A 16164-nucleotide genomic window follows, 5' to 3' on the forward strand; every position below is an offset into this window, starting at 1 on the left:
TTCTTGGGGCTGTGAGGCTCAAATAAAATGAAGCCAGGCAGGGACAGGGAAACGAAAAGTAGGGAACGGTCACCACGCCAGCAACCTTGACCTCTCCCCGCCACAGACCTGCTCCCAGTACACAGTCCCCAAACTGGGCCCAAACACCATCAATATATTTATTAAAACCAAAGCAGAGGGAACAGAGCTATTAGGAAGGCAAATCAAAGTGCAGATTGGAGGGTGGGGCAGAGCAAGAAGTGGGGTGGAGGGGGCACTTCAAATGCCACAGGAAGGGCCCCTGTGGTCTGGGCTGGGGGGGGGAGGCCCTTCACCCCACCCCTCCCGCCCACCCTGTCAGTGAAGGTCCCCCACTCACCTCTCCCATCTCACATCCATCCTGGGGGCAGCTGGGGCCCTGCAGTGACCCCATGGGGAGGGACCACCCCCTCAATCCACCCATGGCTGTCAGTCAGTCAGTCTGTGTCTCCCTCCCTCACTTTCCGAATAAATAAACCACTCAGGCCTCAGCTCCTTCCGAGTGGGGCAAAAAACAGCTCAAGGACCCCTGCCGTCGCTCAGGGGTAAGGGAGTCGCGGCACCAGTCCCACATCCCTCCTACCCTTTGCTGATGCCCCAAGCTTGCCAAAAAGGCCTTGATAAATAAATAACGCTCCATTAAAGCTTCAATCAGAAAAACCTTTAAGACGATAGAAGTGCTCTCGCTGTCCTGCCAACAAGCAGGCCAAGGCCTCGCCACCTGGCCTGGTCAGCAGACAGGATTCTGGGGGCAGGTGGCCACCCTGGGCCTCGTGGGGCCCCTGGAGCAAGAAGACCAAAAGTGCAGTTAGAGCCCCCACCACGCGCACACATGGACTCATGCACACACACGTGGACACACTGGGGCGTGTTTTCAGTGCACGCACAGATGTGTTCACCTTCATTCCCCGGGACATGCACACACACATGCTCACACACCACTCACCCCATGGACACACACGTCGGGGGTTGGGTGCATGCACAAACACACCACAAACAGAATTCCCTTCCTGGCTTGCTCAGCCTCCTGGCAGGAGCCAGACTCCAGAGCTAGAAGCCACTGGAGGTAGGAGAGAGGGGCATAAATTAAACGTTTCCAATTAGGCTAGGACGGCCAGGGGCGGGGGGCTCCAGGGCTGCAGAGACGGGGTGGGCATCTCAGGAGGCCCTGGTCCCCCTGAGCCCCGTCAGAAATCCAGGGGAGTGAGGTCCCCAAAGTCACAGTCGAAGAGGTCTCTGATGCCCTCACCCTCCTCAAGGCCAAAGTGGTAGTCGAGGGCCTCGTGGGGGGGGGACAGGGTGATGAACTCCTCGGGGAGGAGGCTGGAGAAGTCCTCCTTCACGTGCTCCAGGAGTGAGTCGGCCGCCACGAGCGGGGATAGGCGGTCCTCGTCCACGGGGGCCCGCAGGCCGCCCATCCGGGAAAGCAGAGGTTCTGGGGAGACGGGTGAGCATCACAGGCCGGGGACACCCCCGGCGGGGAGGGGCTGACACACCTGCCCACCCACCCGGGAAAGGGGCCCAGCCTACCCCGCCCACCCAGCCTTCACCAACCTTGCTCCAGGCTGAGCAGGGACTGACTGGGATCTGTGGCAGGGGATGAGCGGGGTGATGATGGTGGTGGTGGCACCGCAGTGGCAAGGTCAGCTGTCCTGTCCTCCTCCCCCGAAGCTGCCCCCTGGGACGGGGTCTTTCCAGGGCTGGTTCCACCCACACTCTCCTCAGGGCACAGGAAAACGTCGATGGGGCCTTGTTTGCTCTTAAGGGAGATCTGAAAGTTCTGGGTGGAGGTAGCAGGCAGGGTAAACTGAGGCTCAGCTGGACTACCAGCCCAGCCCAGTCCACCCTGGTCCAGTCTAGACTCCCAGGTCTCACCTCCGAGGAGTCCACGGCTTGGAGCTGGGTCTCAGGGGGAGCCTTGATCACCATGACCATCTGCTCTGCAGGGTCTGCGATGCTACGAAGGTCCTGGCAGGTCACATAGGCCAGGGTTGGTGGAGTCAAGGACCATATGATCTTTGGCCTTTGGGGGCCACCCACCCAGAACACCTCAGAAGGCAGAGCCCATCCCTGCCTAGTCACTCCTGTCCTCTGCATCGCCCACTCCAGGGCCTGGCACATGGTCTCAAGCAGATCTCATGCCCTTGAGCCTGCTTCTACATCTGTACAATGAGATCACTCTACCTATTGAATCTCAAGGTAATGATAGCTGCCTATAATCATTTCATAAAAATTACTTAAATCCAGGTATAGTCCTAAGAATTTATTCAGACCCATGACCTTGATGTCAATTAGTGTGTGTGTGTGTGTGTTAAGTTGCTCAGTCATGTTTGATTCTGTGACCCCATGGACTATAGCCCACCAGGCTCCTCTCTCCATGGAATTCTCCAGGCAAGAATACTGGAATGGGTTGCCATTCTCTTCTCCAGGGGATCCTCCTGACCCAGGGATGGAACCCGGGTCTCCCACACTGCAGGCAGATTCTTTACCGTCTGAGCCGTTATCTCCAAAATGTATAAACATAACTTCTTTCAAAATAAAGTTTCTATTTTTGCAAATAAAAGCAACTCTAACCTTGAAGCTACAACTAGGTACTGAATCCCTGTATTAAATGTTATCCCTGTGTTAAATAAATCAGTTATTACTGATACTAGCTTTTCTAATTTTAATCTGTACAGCTTTGAAATAGGATTGTTTTTCCCCTTTTCCAGAGGAAGCTGAGACTCAGAGAGGTTAAATAACTTGTCCAGTGTCACACCGTGAGTGAATGCTGAGCCAGGACCAGTATCCAAAGCCAGAACCCTCTCCTAAATCCAGGGCCCAGGGTAAGGCCCTCCACTCCCACTTGGATGGGGCCCTGATGACCCTCCAGGCAGTTCAAGGATATCGTTGGCTGTCAGCATCCTCCGAGAGCAGACGCAGCTGGGTGCTGCAGATGTGGAGCAGGTGATCCAGCTGCTGCTCACTCTCCTGCAGTTGCTGGAGGTCCTGGGTCAATCCTTCAAGCCGCCCGCTGATCCCCACCGTTGCATGGCTGCCTCTGCCGGGAGGCAACAGGAGGGGTCAGCAGCTCCGCAGCCCCTCTTCCCTGGAGCTGTGACCCTCAGCAACCAGTCTGCTGCTGCCCCCTGCCCCTCACGGCCTGGCTCCTCAGCCAGGCTTCCAAGGCAGACTGGCTGGGTTCAGAGTTGGGCCTGAATGTCTGTGAACACCCACGTGGCCCTTGTAGGGGGCTGGGTAAGTACACAAGGATAAGACATGCCGTGGAACACTCTGTAGTTGTGCAAAAAGACATGGATGCGTTAGATACAAAAAATGGAAGCATTTGTAAGACATATCAAGTGAGAAGAAAATAAATAAATAAATCGATGTAGAATGGAATATTTACCCAAAACTGAAAACGCAGACGTGTCAGAGTGGAGTAAGATGACCGGGGAAAGAGGTGAAAACGGGAAAAAAAAAAAAAAACAAACAGCTGTGTTAGCCAAGCTCATCAACGGCAACAGAAGCCAGAGCAGTGGTCACCTGGGTGGTAAGAGGAAGGGACAGTGTCTGGGAAGAGGCACAGGGGAAGTTTCTGGGGTGTTGGAAATGTTCCTTATCCTTATCCAGATGGTGGTTACCCAGGTGAAGAAATGGAAAGTTGAGCTGCGCTAGATATGTAAGATTTGTGTTCTTTCCTGCATCCATCACCTCACGGAAGCCAGCTCTCCTCTCTAAACCTCGGTTTGCCCAGCTGTTAAGATGGGGACGCAGGCAGCCACAGCAGGTATGGCTCTCAGCTCCTCTGGCCCGGCCCACCCTGGGCCTCCGCCTACCCTCCTGTCCGGCCGGTACCTACAGCCACTGGATGTGGTTCTTGGACTTCTTCGCGATGAGGTGGATGCCCTCCAGGACGTTGGTGATGTCGTAGATGCGCCGTTTCTGCACCTTCAGCACCTCTGCCGCCCAGTTCAAGTCGACCACTCCATCAGCCGAGCGGCTCAGTAATTCCAAGAAGCGTTTGGTGGTCAGGTTCAATGATGTTTCGTAGCGTGACTTCTCCCCTGGGGACTTCACACCTGGAGGCCAGGCAGGACAAGGTCCCTTAGCACCACCCCCAGCCACACTGGGCTCCCTGGCAACGGCAGGGCAGGAGGATGGTAGGGTGGGGGTGGGAGGGGGCAGATGGTTCCTTCCCTTTGGTGAGGCCAAGCAGGGAGGCCCCATGACTGCTGCCTGCCAATCACAGAATTCCTCTTCCGGCTGGGGAACTTCCCACCCGCTAGGGCTTGGGGAAGCCATGCCAGGCGGCCACTCCAGCTGCCCCTTGGGGCCCCCTGAGGCCTGGATCAGACCCAGGCCTGACAGACCAGAGCTTACTCTGCAAGCATGCCTGTCTGTCCACGCCCCCTCAATGTGGGTCTGGCCAGGGGGCCTGCCCGAGCCCAAGCCCTGGGGGTACCTTTTCCTGGGTGGCGGCCTCTGCCCCGAGCTGGCCCACTGCTCTCAGCCAGGTATTGATGGTCAGTTTCCAGGTTCAGCCTCCGCTTCACCTATGGCAAAAACAATGGGAGGATGCCCAGTAACCAGGAGAGTGGGGCCACAAGAGACCTGGCTGAAGACCAGGTGCTTCTGGGCAGCCCCCTGCCCCAGTCACTCTACCAGGATGCCCAAGAGTATGAGTGAGGGGGAGGTCCCAGGCAGCATGATCCTACCCCGCAGGACAGAACACTCAACTGGAAGGCAGAAGTTCAAGCCCCAGTTCCGCCACTACCTCCCTGGGGGACCTATGGTAGTCTGCAAACTTTTTTGCTTCTCCTCTTTTCAACAGATGGAGCCTAACGTTCCCTTAAGTATGGGCCCGATCTGGTGACTCGCTTCTAATGGACAGAATGTGGTGGAAGTGACGGTATGTCACTTCTGAGACAGGGTCACACAGGCACTAAAGCTTCCTCCTTGCTCTTTATTTGATCCCTCCCTCGTGGTTGGAGCTAGCGGCCATGTCACGTAGGCACTCAGATAGCCCTAAGGAGGCCCAAGTGGCAAGAAACTAAAGCCCCGCCCCCAACAGCAACACGGGCAGGCTTAGAAGCATATCCTCCAACCCTGGTCATGCCTTCTGATGACTGCAGCCAGGCCAACATTTGGCATTAACCTCAGAAGAGGTCCTCAGCCAGAAGCACCCAGCCAAGTCACGGCTGAATTTCCCACCCTCAGAAACCATATAACAAATGTCTGATGTTTTAAGCCATTGGGATACTGATCCCCTGAGTGAGTAACTACCTCTCTCTGGTTTCTGATTTGTCTGTGAATAAGGCAGCAGAATCATGGCCCCATCTTACAGGTAGGACAACTGAAGCCCAGAAAGACTCAAGGTGATACAGGCAGGAAGTGCCAGAGCCAGGATTCCCGCACGAGAATGGAGACTGCCCTGGGGATTTCACAGGCATCTCTCTCATATCCTGACCCAAACCAGCTATACCTGCCCCTCTGCCACCCACAGGGTTTCCTGAGCTAGAACCTGGTTCAGGCCCACCCACTGCCCTCATCGCATCTAGCTGCCAAAATTCCCGTCACCACAGCCACTGGCACCTCCTATCTGGACCACCCGGCTTGTCTTCCCGCTGGTCTCCCTGCCTCCGTCTGTCCCCTCCACCTTAGTCTCCTCATCTGCCACCACTTCTCCCACAGGAAGTTCTGCGGAGCTTCTGAGTTTCCTCACAGACCTGCACCGCCAAGCCTTAGCCCATGCTGCTCCCTCCCTGGCTGGCCCTCGCCTCCCTCCCTCCCTCCGAGTTCACACCAACGCTTCCCCCTCCAGAGAGGCACCTTACCCATCACCTCAGTCTTTCCAATCAATCGCGCAATAGAAACTGAGCCTCGCAACCGTTTCCCACATGGTCTCTCGCCAGAAATTTCTGCAGGTGTTTGTCTCACCCAGAGGCCAGGGAGCCCCTCAGAGGCAGGCACTGGGTCTGAATAATCTCTGCACGTAAGGTCTGGGCATCAGCATGTTTGCTGAATGAACCGCCCCACATGCTGCCAGACTCAGACACACCCTCTCACGCAGGCACCCATAGATTTTCTCAGGTATCTGCCAATATCAGAGCTAATGCATGCTGAGTGCTTCCTGTGTCCTGAGCACTGCTAGGTAACTGCTTCACCTGCGTGTGATCACCCACAACCTCCAGCCGCCTTGCAGCAGGGGTTCTGATGACTTCCACTTCCTCAGGAGTCTGCACCTCGCAAAGGTCACACAGTGAGAGGTGGAGTCAGGATTCGAACCTTAGTGGGCTGGGCAGAGGCTCATCCGGAAGCCAGGCTCCCACAAGCCAAACCACAATGTACCCGCTCTCCAGCCTCGCCCCAAAGCCCTGAACCCTAGCATGCTCCAGCCAACCGCACCCTTTGCCTCCTTCCTGCTCCCTCAAAAGGGTGCCCAAGCTGAAGGTGGATCCATGCCACACTCAGGCAGACGGATGCCCATCTCTGCTGCTGTTCTCCAGAGATGCGGGCACAGGGACCCAAAAAGCAGGGATGAAAGAAATCCAGATGACTCAAATACCTATCCATGGGAGAGGCCACAAAAACTGGTTCATCCAGCCCTTGGAATACCACACTGCTGTCAAGAAGGATGGGGGCAGGTTGATACAAAACTCTCCCAAAGACATATTGACAAGAAAAACACGGTTATGAAGCAATGCATTTATGTGATCCCTTTTGGGGATTAAAAAGCTCATGAAACCATTTTCTCGGCTTCAGATTGTATTATTATAGAATCCATTTCAGTAGTAACCTTGGTATCAGGGCGAGGACCACGAGGAATTGCTGCCTTGTCTCTAAAGCGGGGATGATGCGCTATTGGCACACAGAAGTAAAGGAAAAACTTCAATTTCTAAAACTTTAGAAAGATGTCATAACCACCTTAAAAAAAGAAAAAAAGCAGACTCTGGAAGAGAAAAAAGGAAAAATGAATGGGGCTGGGGATCTTGTCCCCCTCAACTTTCTCATCTCTTCTTCTATAGTAAATATGTATTATATTCAGTTTGTTTTTAAGAGCCATGACAACGGGGGAGACGTGGACAGAAAGAGCCGGGAGTAATGGGTGAATTGCACAGAGCCTTGAAGGCAGGAGGTACTCAATGAATGCTCACTGTGCAGAAGCTGAGCCTGCAGCTTGTTTCAAGGACTGCCCCCAAACAGATGCTAGTGCAGAGGGAGAGTGGAGGCCACGGCTCAGATAGCCAGCGGCTACTCACAGGCACGTTAGGGGGTGTTGGACAGCAAAAGCTGAGCCCATGTTTCTGAACAGCAGCAAGGTGGTACCAGGCCCTAGCCCTGCTCACGGCAGAAGACACGTACTAGCCCTTAAGTACTGTGATGGCAGAGGCTCTTTACATGCCTCTGTGCCTAGAACCTCAGAGGCACTCAATAACAACTGCTGAATGAATGGAATGCTCAGACCCAATGAGGCTGCCCCTGACACCCCGGGTGTGGAGCAGAGGGCAAACCTCCTGATCCCAGTCCCTGGCTGTCCCTCTAAGCCTGAAGCTCCATTGCCCAAGGGCAGGGCAGCCCTAGGCCTAAGCACCTGTCAATCAGCTAAATAGAGGCTACTGGATCAGGCTCCAAGCTGGTACCTGGAGGGACAGGTTGCTGGGGTATAGGAGACCAATCAGGGGACTGACCCTGTGCAACTTCCCTCCCTCTCACTTATTAGGAGGAAGGGACCCTGGGCTTCCTTCATCTCTAGTAGCATCTCCAGGAAGTAAGGCATGCCAGCAGTTAACCACTCAGGAAATCTGGACTGGTCCCACCACTCATGAGCTGACTCACCAGGGAAGGTTCTAACATCTCTAAGCCTCAGCTTCCCTATCTGTAAAACGGGAAAGTTGTTGACAGGGTTAAACGAGTTAATTGGGTAAAGTGCTTGGCACATGGCCGAACTCACAAAACAGTCTCAAAACAATGGTGCCTCCTATTGTTATTATTAGCATCTCAGTGATTCCGGAAGGACGGACATACTGGGCAGGGGGCCAAAGGGGTCGGGGGAACCTTGTTGGGATGTCTCAGGGACCAGCTGCTACCCAGGCCTCCGTCAGCAGTTGGGCTTCCACCTCCTTGCCCTGGGCCCTGCCTCCCGCCTCAACTTGCTCAGCCAACTGTGCTGAGACCCCATCCTGCCTGCCCATCCATGCCCTAACTCTACCCACAGGCTGCACCAGTCAAACTGGTCTCCACACCCTGTCCTGCAGCCCACAGGACCAAGCTCTAGGCCTCCGCCCCCGCCTTCCCCCCTCCCCCTAATTCAGACACCTCTCTGGGCCCCCTAGTCTCAACTGTCTTTAGCCTCTTGCTGTGCAGGGAGCACTTTATCAAGGGATCTCCCTGGAGCATTTACTCTCTCCTGGCACTGGGGGCCTCCTCTCCAGCTCCCAGAGGCCTAGCCCACCCAGGACTTCCACTGGGGCCCGGGGGTCTGCCTGCCTGATTAATGAGGTTCCATGGCAACCAGGGCCTGGGAGGGTGGAGGGTGGCAGATGGAAGGACAGGCAGAGGGAGGGGATCAGCAGCTGGCCCAGTCACCCCCGCCCCTGCAGAGAAGGCCTCCCAGCCAGGCAGCCTGTCCCCAGAGGCCCAGAGGGCCAGGCCTGCACCTGGCAGTCCCAGAGGCAGGAAGGAGGGTCTCCTCAATGGTTCTTCTATGGTCTGGTCCCAGAACACCCCCCTTTGACCTCCCCAAGCAGCCATGCCCACCACCCAGCCACAAGTTCTGGTCTGAAGCCAGCAGGCCTCAGTTTAAATCCCACTTGCAGCCCTGTGACCAGGGGGCAAGCCACTTCCCCTCTCTGGGCACAGTTCAGATGGGCACAGTGACAACACCGAGCTCACAGCATGGATGTGAGTTTTAGCTGCCTTGAAGTCAGCCAGAGGCCTGGCATGCAGTCAGCGACAGCTGAATACACGTGGACCATTATTATCATTGAGTCTGCTCCGGCGAGGAAGCTGAGGCCCAGAGCACAGAGCAGCAAACAAGGACTGGCCCGAGGTCACCCCGCACCCCAGGGCGGAGCCCTGAGGCCCAACCCAGGCTCGGCACCGCCCAGCCTGGGCGCTTCAGCCCACCCTCCCCCGCCCCCGCTGCCGCCGGGCCAAACATCGTGCCCCGCCCGGGTCTGCGCGGGGGTCCAAGGCATGCACTCGGCCCAGTGTCCCTGGTGTCCGTACCGGCGGGCGGCCGAGCGCGGGGCGCGGCGCGCTGGGTGTGGGCCGGGGCGCCTGCGGCGTGGCGAAGAGCAGCAGGTCAGGGTCCCGGGGGCCGGCGGCGGGTGCGGCGGGGCCGGCGGGGGCCGGCGGGGCGCTGGCGTCCTGCGCGGTGGAGATGATGACGATCTGCGAGGAGTCGAGCAGCCGCAGCGCGCCGGCCCCGAGCAGGGCCTCCAGCGCCGGCGCGCAAGAGCCGCCCGCGGGGGCCCCGGCCACGGCCATGGCGCTCACGGCCCGCGCGGCGCGGGTGGCAGTCGGCGGCGGCGGCGCGGGCCCATGGCGGCAGGTCGAGGCGAGGGCTAGATCCCGCTCCGGATCCCGCTCCGCCCCCGGCCGCCGCTGCCTGCAAAGTCCCGGCCACTTTTACGCGCCAAATCCTTTTTGCCGCGAAAGAGCCACGAGCCGCCGAGCGCTACCACCATTGGCTGCTCGGGCTGTGACGGAGGCGACGGCGACGGTGCCCATTGGCTGCAGCGCACCGTGCCGGCGGCGGAGGGCGGGACGGGGCGGCGGCGCGAGGCAGCACGGCCAATCGGGGGTCGGGGCGCGCGCAAGCTTTGTCGGGGCGGTGCCAGGCGCGTTTGCACTCCCCGCCCTCAGAGGGGACGGCCCCTGTCCGAGGCGTGGTGGCCCCACCCCCTCCCCGACGCACCCCCATCTGCCCGATGCCTCTAAGTGGAGACACTGAGGACAGAATGTGCATTAAGCATATCAACGTCAGCAGACCCCACGTGACTCCGAGAACTCTCACCTGTGGCCCCAACACCCTCGGCCAGATCTCTAGAAACTGCCCCTCCTCTCTTCTGGGTTCTCAGGCCCACCTCCAAGCTCCGGCCCATCTCCCTCAACTTCCTCACCAAAGCCGTTCACTTTCAAATCGTGTGGCCACCCTATTCCTCTCACCCAGAGCCCAAGCAGAAGGGAGCTGTCAGAAAATGGGGAGGAATGTCTGGCCTACTACAGCTCTGGGCTTTTCTACAAGCCCTCCTATAGCTGGAAACTCCAGTACTCTATGCACAATTTCTGCTTGAACTGATCCACTCATTCAACAAACGTTTTGAGAGCCGGCTCTAAGCCCCATTCTTGACTCCTGGCGCTAAGGAACTCACAGTATAGTGAAAAAGGGAAGAGGGAAACAGGTACAAGCATTTACAACATGATGTGGAATTTTCACTATTAATTCCATGTTAGATCTCACAAAGGGAGGAGGTGAGTATGCTGAGCATGAAAATGCATTTAATCCGGAGGCCCTGGGACCTCTCCATCAGCCATTTCTCATTGCTCAGATCAGCTGATTTGAGCAATACTGTCCTCTCCTCTATGCCAGGCTCTGTGCCAGCACTGAGGGCAGAGATGTAAAAGGCTTGATGATTTCTATGAACTTGCCTGCCATCTGGTGGGGACTGACCCATCAGGGGAAAAAAAAAGAAAGCTAAGACGCAATCAAGAATGAGATTCCTAGGCCCCATATAAATATCACTTCTTCCAGGGAGCACTCAGGTATTGAAGTTACTGGCTTCCTCCATTGTCCACCCCAACCTCTGTTCCAGCACTGAGCGGGCACACTGGATCTCTTTATCTGCCTTCCTTATCAGACTGGGAGCTCCAATAGGGCCTCTTCCCAACACTGGCCTGGTCCACAGGAGGTGCTGAGAAGGGCTGTAAAAAGAAACAAGCTCACACTGGAGGCTACCTGGAATGTCCCAGGTTTCAGAATCACCTGGGTGCTTGTTAACTATGGGCCCACCCCATCCCTGCCAATTTAGAATCTAAGCGCCCAGGAGTCATTTTCACAAGCAAACTTCTACCCTCATGCCAGGTGGTTTTCATGTACATTCACACTGGAGAACAAATCAGTGTACTTGTATAACCAAAATGTGTGGGGCAGCCTCAAATAACAGCACCTTGCAGACACTTCATAGCCTCAGTTTCCTCATCTATAAAATGGGCTCACTGCCATTCCCCCACCTCACCTTCCAGGGTTGCCATGTGGATGAAAAGTACAAGGGATCTGAAAGTGTTTCAAAAACCATTAAGATGAGGTGGTTTAGGAACACACCAGGAGTTTCTTAAGCAGTTTGTGAAATTACTCATCGCAAATCCCAGACTATATGAGCACTAGAAGAGATCAGAGAGACTAAATAAGCTTCTTACAGTACAGAAGGGAAAACTGAAGCCCATTCAGGAGTGATACCAGCCAGTGACACAATCTGGCAGGCAATGGATTTCCAGCCCCAGGGTTGGCCTGTCCCCCTCCTCCCTCCTCAGTTCGAGAAGCTCCCACTAGAATGGTAGGTCTCACTCTAAATAGCCAAGCCAGATCCTGACAAGAGGGTGAGAGAAGCCAGCAACATTCCCACTCCAGAGGGAATTCACTTCCTTCACACATTCCCAAAGGGGCTCAACAACAGTAGCATTCATTCTGTGAAGCTCTTTCATCCCCAACAGTCATTCAGCAAACATTTATCAGGTACCTATTATATACCAAGCACTGTACTGGTTGCTGGTGAAGGAAGACAGATACCATTATTATTGCCCCATTTTAGGATGAGGAAACTGAGACCTAAAGGGCATGAGCTTATCTAGCCAATGAAAAAGCTTATTATTCAGACTTAATAAGACCAAAGCCTGGGGATTTTCAACACCCTGCCCTCCCTAAAGTATTCCAGTACACAATCTCCTAGGTCAAAGCAGGTGCCCTCCTTCCCACAAGCTCTCCTGTCCTCCTGTAGCAAAAGGGAGTAGAGCAGAATTTCCAGTGTGAACTCAGAGATAAGGGCCTTCTGCATCTATTAATACCCACTTGAAAGCCGCAAAGGCTTTCTAAGATAGAGCCTCTTAGCCCCAAGCCCGAGGTATCCTGATAAGCCTGTTCTCAACAGTTTTCAGGCTTCAAAAAAAAATCCACAATTACTGGGCAGCCATTTCCACTGATGATCTCCTTTCGACCTGATAAATAAGTGAAGCTCATTTATCTACATGGCTCAGGAAGGAGGCTCAGAGAGGGGCACTCGCTGCTCAAGGTCACACAGCAAAATAGAAGTCTTCCTCTGTAAAACCCAGGGCCTGCCCTTCATGTACAACCCCTCTGTAAATACCTCAGGGTCAGCCTCAGGGCTGTTAAGAGTACAATGTGTGGTTTCCAAAAGGTATTATGTGGACAGTGGCTTAATTAACAGGGGCTCACTGTCCATCTCCACCTTTCTCAAGTCCTAACTCAAGAGAAGTCCAAAGGGGTAGAAGCTCCTGGAGCCACGATCCTTTGCCTGAAGATCTCTTTCCTAGAGGCAGGCTGGTGGAGGAGTGATAGCCTGGGTTTCTAAATCAGGTGGATGTAAACGAGAATCCGAGTCTGTGACCTTGGACAAGTCAATTCACTTCCTCTGAGCCTCACTCATTCATCCACTCCCCAGTCTCCATTCAATATTTACTGAGCCCCTGCTATGTATCCGACATTGTGCCAGGTGCTTGGGGGACAGCTGAAAGCAAAACACTCATCTCTGACTCCTGGAGCTCACCCTCCAATGGGAGAGTCAGATTTCTTTGTATCTGCACAATATGCTCATTAAGAAGTTTGACAAGCGACACAAATAGTTCAAAGCTATTTATTCCGCATACACCAACTCCCCTAAACGTACATTCATAGCTTAAAAAAAAAATCTCCAGACATGAACATCCCATTATTATAAGGAATACATAATTGGGAGAAATGATTCTGTGGGGACTTCATTTTATTAAGAGGCACAGAGACATCCATTGTTGAGTTCTGGCAGAAGGAGGTGGGGAGTTTTATGTCTGCAACATTACATTCGTCTCGAATGATCCCTTGTCACTACGCTGAATGGTTTGACTGACGGTTTACTGTCTCTGGAGATGTTCTGTCACGGTGCCAGTCCTGGCTGTGTCTGAACACAGGCCTCTCACCCATTCGGGAGGCTGTCTCACATAGGAGCAAGCCTTGGGAGTTGGGCAGACCCCTACTGTGTGGCTTGGCCAGATGGGTAAGTGATTTACCCCCATGAAGAGCTCTGATTGCCTCCTTGGTAGAACAAGGGGCAGGGGCTCCTCAACAGAATGGGTGTCCGGGTTCAATGAGAAAACAAGACAAGCAGAGTTTGCAAACTGGCCCGCAGGCCGGATTTAATTTGCTCAGGGTATTCTTCCCCTGAATTATGAATTAGTTTTTAAAACAAATTTTAAATTGGGACATGCTATAGAAAATTTTCACTTTTCACTTTCTTGTATTGGAGAAGGAAATGGCAACCCACTCCAGTGTTCTTGCCTGGAGAATCCCGGGGATGGGGGAGCCTGTTGAGCTGCCGTCTATGGGGTCGCACAGAGTCGGACACGATTGAAGCGACTTAGCAGCAGCAGCAGCATAGAAAATTTTAAATATTTGGATTTTTAAAAATTTTTGGCTGTGTTGCATGGCTTGCAGGATGTTAATTCCCTGACACCTGGAATCCTAACCATTCGATTACAAGGGAACGCCCAAATGTTTGGCTTTAAAAAAAAGTAATATCTGGCAATGCCAGGTAGGCCATCAGGGTACTGAGCAAGTGCTGTCCCCCATTTAGCCAGAGCCTTGGCCCTCCAGGCAACCAGTGTCCCTGCCTGGCTTGCCTCTCATGATGACCTTATTTGCCCTGCCACTCTGAGTTTGCAATCCCTAATGCCTGTGCCCAGCACTGAGTAAGCATCCAATAAATGTTAACTACTCTTAGGAACATTACTAGAGCACCAGCACAGCTCCTCTTTGCGGAAGACGTGGATGTGGAAGGGAAGGGGAGTGGGTGTTCATGGGGCTTCGTGCCAGCCAGCAGTTGCCTGACTATGTGGCCTTGGCTCAGTCTTTGGTCATCAGCCAGTCCAAATGTCCAGCCGGAGGGTCCAAGGTCAGTGGAAGTGGCTAGGCTTCTAGTCCATAAGTGAGCCTCCCTTCCCTTGCACCCCCATTATTCCATGAGCTCCAGCTCTGGGGACCCCCTCTCCTCTCCAAGGCCCACCCAGTGCCTCTTCCTTTCTCTGTATCACGCCAGCCTCTGCAGTGGGATTATGCTTTTCCAAGCAGAAGGAAGAAAACCTGACAGGGTGGCCATGCCTGCCCTGACCAGTGCTGCAGTGAGGGGCTGGGGAGCCCTCAAAGCAGAAGGGCTCTGTTTTCTCACCTGTAAAATGGGGATGGTAATAATAACGATCACAGTGTTCACTTTATAGGCCTGCTGGGACATTAACTGAGTTATGAAAGCGCTTAGGGCAGTAGTTGGCACGTAGAGAGCCCTCAATAAATGTCAGCAGTTACTAAGAATGAAGGCTGAATTATGGGAGCAGCTTGCCTACATCTCCTCCTAATTTTTCCAAATGAGAAAAGAAAAAAACTTCTTGTTAGGCTGCAGAACGAGTTTTCAAGCAGCAATCCATGCACTGCTTCCCAAATTTTATTAGGCTCAGAGACAAGGAGAAAAACACACTTGGACAGCAATAAAGTGTGTAGATGAGACAATCCTATATTCCACTGATTCTCAGACCATTTTCTAAAAATTGATTAATATTTTTTTTGGCTGCACCAGGGGGAAGGTGGGAATCTTAGTTTCCTGACCAAGGATTGAACCCGTGCCTCCTGCAGTAGAAGCACAGAGTCTTAACCACTGGACCGCCAGGGAAGTCCTCTCTCAAACTTTCTTTTTTCGTATTTAACAGCTCTGAAAGTGAGGTGCAGCATACAATCAATGGCATGCCCATTTTTAGTCAGCAGCTCTTCTCCTTCCTAGGGGCTCAAGATAAAACGTTGTGCCTCATTTTGGAGGGTGTCTTGGAAGTTGGAGACAAGGTGGCTGAAAAGCACGGGCCCCGGGGCCTGCCCCGTCAGAGGCCTCATTGTTCTCATCACCTCCAGCCTCCCCAGCACATTTGAGGCCGGCCACGGTGGAGCGAGTCGCTTTTCTCTCATTTTGCTCGTTTTCTTTTCTGACACCTGCTGACCTGCATTTGGTCCCGGGGTTGACAGCACATGGCAAATGCGGTCAGGGAGGGGAGTAGCGAGAGCTCACGAAGAGAAGAGAAAGGCTTTTCATAATATATTAAGATATTCAGAAAGGAGGAGCCTGAGATATTCTCCCTCCCTCTCCTCTTTCTTTTTTTTTTTTTGAACAACAAAAAAAAAAATCCCTGCTGGAAGCCAGAGTTATATATATGCCAAACAGGCCAGGAAACCCAGCAGGCCTCCTGGAGCTGGCAATGAACCGAAACAGGGGCATTGTGTCCAGGCCACTGGCTGGCTGAGGGGCATTGTTAGGGCCTGGCCCTGTCTGGGAAGAGGGGGGCGCAGGGGGCAGGGGGAGTGTGTTCCCATGACTCCCTGGGGAGTGACAACAATCAAGGCCAGCTGCGAAGCTCGCATGCCAGCGGCCCGTGGGCGGGTGGCTGGCCCCAGAGGGGCCGTGGAGGGCTGCAGGGGGCTGAAGAGGCGAGGGGAGGCGGCAAGGCCCAGGTCTGTTTCTCAGCTGGGCGGGGGTGGGGGGGTCATTTGCTATACCCGTCTCTCTCATCCCCACCTCCAGAAAGTCCCGGGCCACTGAGCCACTTTGCAAATGATACCCCAGATCTGCCCACTTCTCTCCACCCCAAGGCCCCACCCTGATCCAGGCTGCCATGGTCTCTCACTGGGACCCCTGCCTGGCCTCCTCACTGGATCCTGGTGCCAGCCTGGCTCTCTACGTTCTGTTCCCCACACATAGCTAGAAGGATCTTTCCAAAATGTAAATCACATCACAGCCACATCACTCTCCTGATTAAACCTGCCAAAGGCTGCCTGTCAAACTGAGAAGAAAACCCAAACCCCTCACTCTGGCCCACAAAGCCGGCCTGATGGGCCCAGCCAGCCTCTGGGACTCCATC

At 54.3% G+C, this 16164-nt stretch overlaps 2 protein-coding genes across 2 annotated transcripts in view; both read right to left on the bottom strand.

The window, feature by feature from the left end:
* Window positions 1-144: 144 nt before the first annotated feature.
* Window positions 145-9626, bottom strand: E2F1 (E2F transcription factor 1). Its single transcript, XM_061437307.1, has 7 exons — window positions 9229-9626; window positions 4463-4553; window positions 3860-4079; window positions 2906-3058; window positions 1894-2008; window positions 1573-1798; window positions 145-1453 (listed from the first exon to the last, which is right to left on the bottom strand). Exons 1-7 carry the CDS (start codon window positions 9487-9489, stop codon window positions 1206-1208), a joined length of 1314 nt encoding a protein of 437 aa, XP_061293291.1. The 5' UTR covers window positions 9490-9626; the 3' UTR covers window positions 145-1205.
* PXMP4 (peroxisomal membrane protein 4) overlaps window positions 4467-16164 on the bottom strand; it is a 34611-nt gene continuing 22913 nt past the window's right edge. Inside the window, exon 5 of the transcript XR_009740466.1 lies at window positions 4467-4553. The gene's annotated coding sequence lies outside the window, so the exon portion shown is untranslated. The remainder of the gene's footprint in view (window positions 4554-16164) is intronic.

This window comes from Bos javanicus, chromosome 13 (genome assembly GCF_032452875.1).
Source record: "Bos javanicus breed banteng chromosome 13, ARS-OSU_banteng_1.0, whole genome shotgun sequence".
Lineage (NCBI taxonomy): Eukaryota > Metazoa > Chordata > Mammalia > Artiodactyla > Bovidae > Bos > Bos javanicus.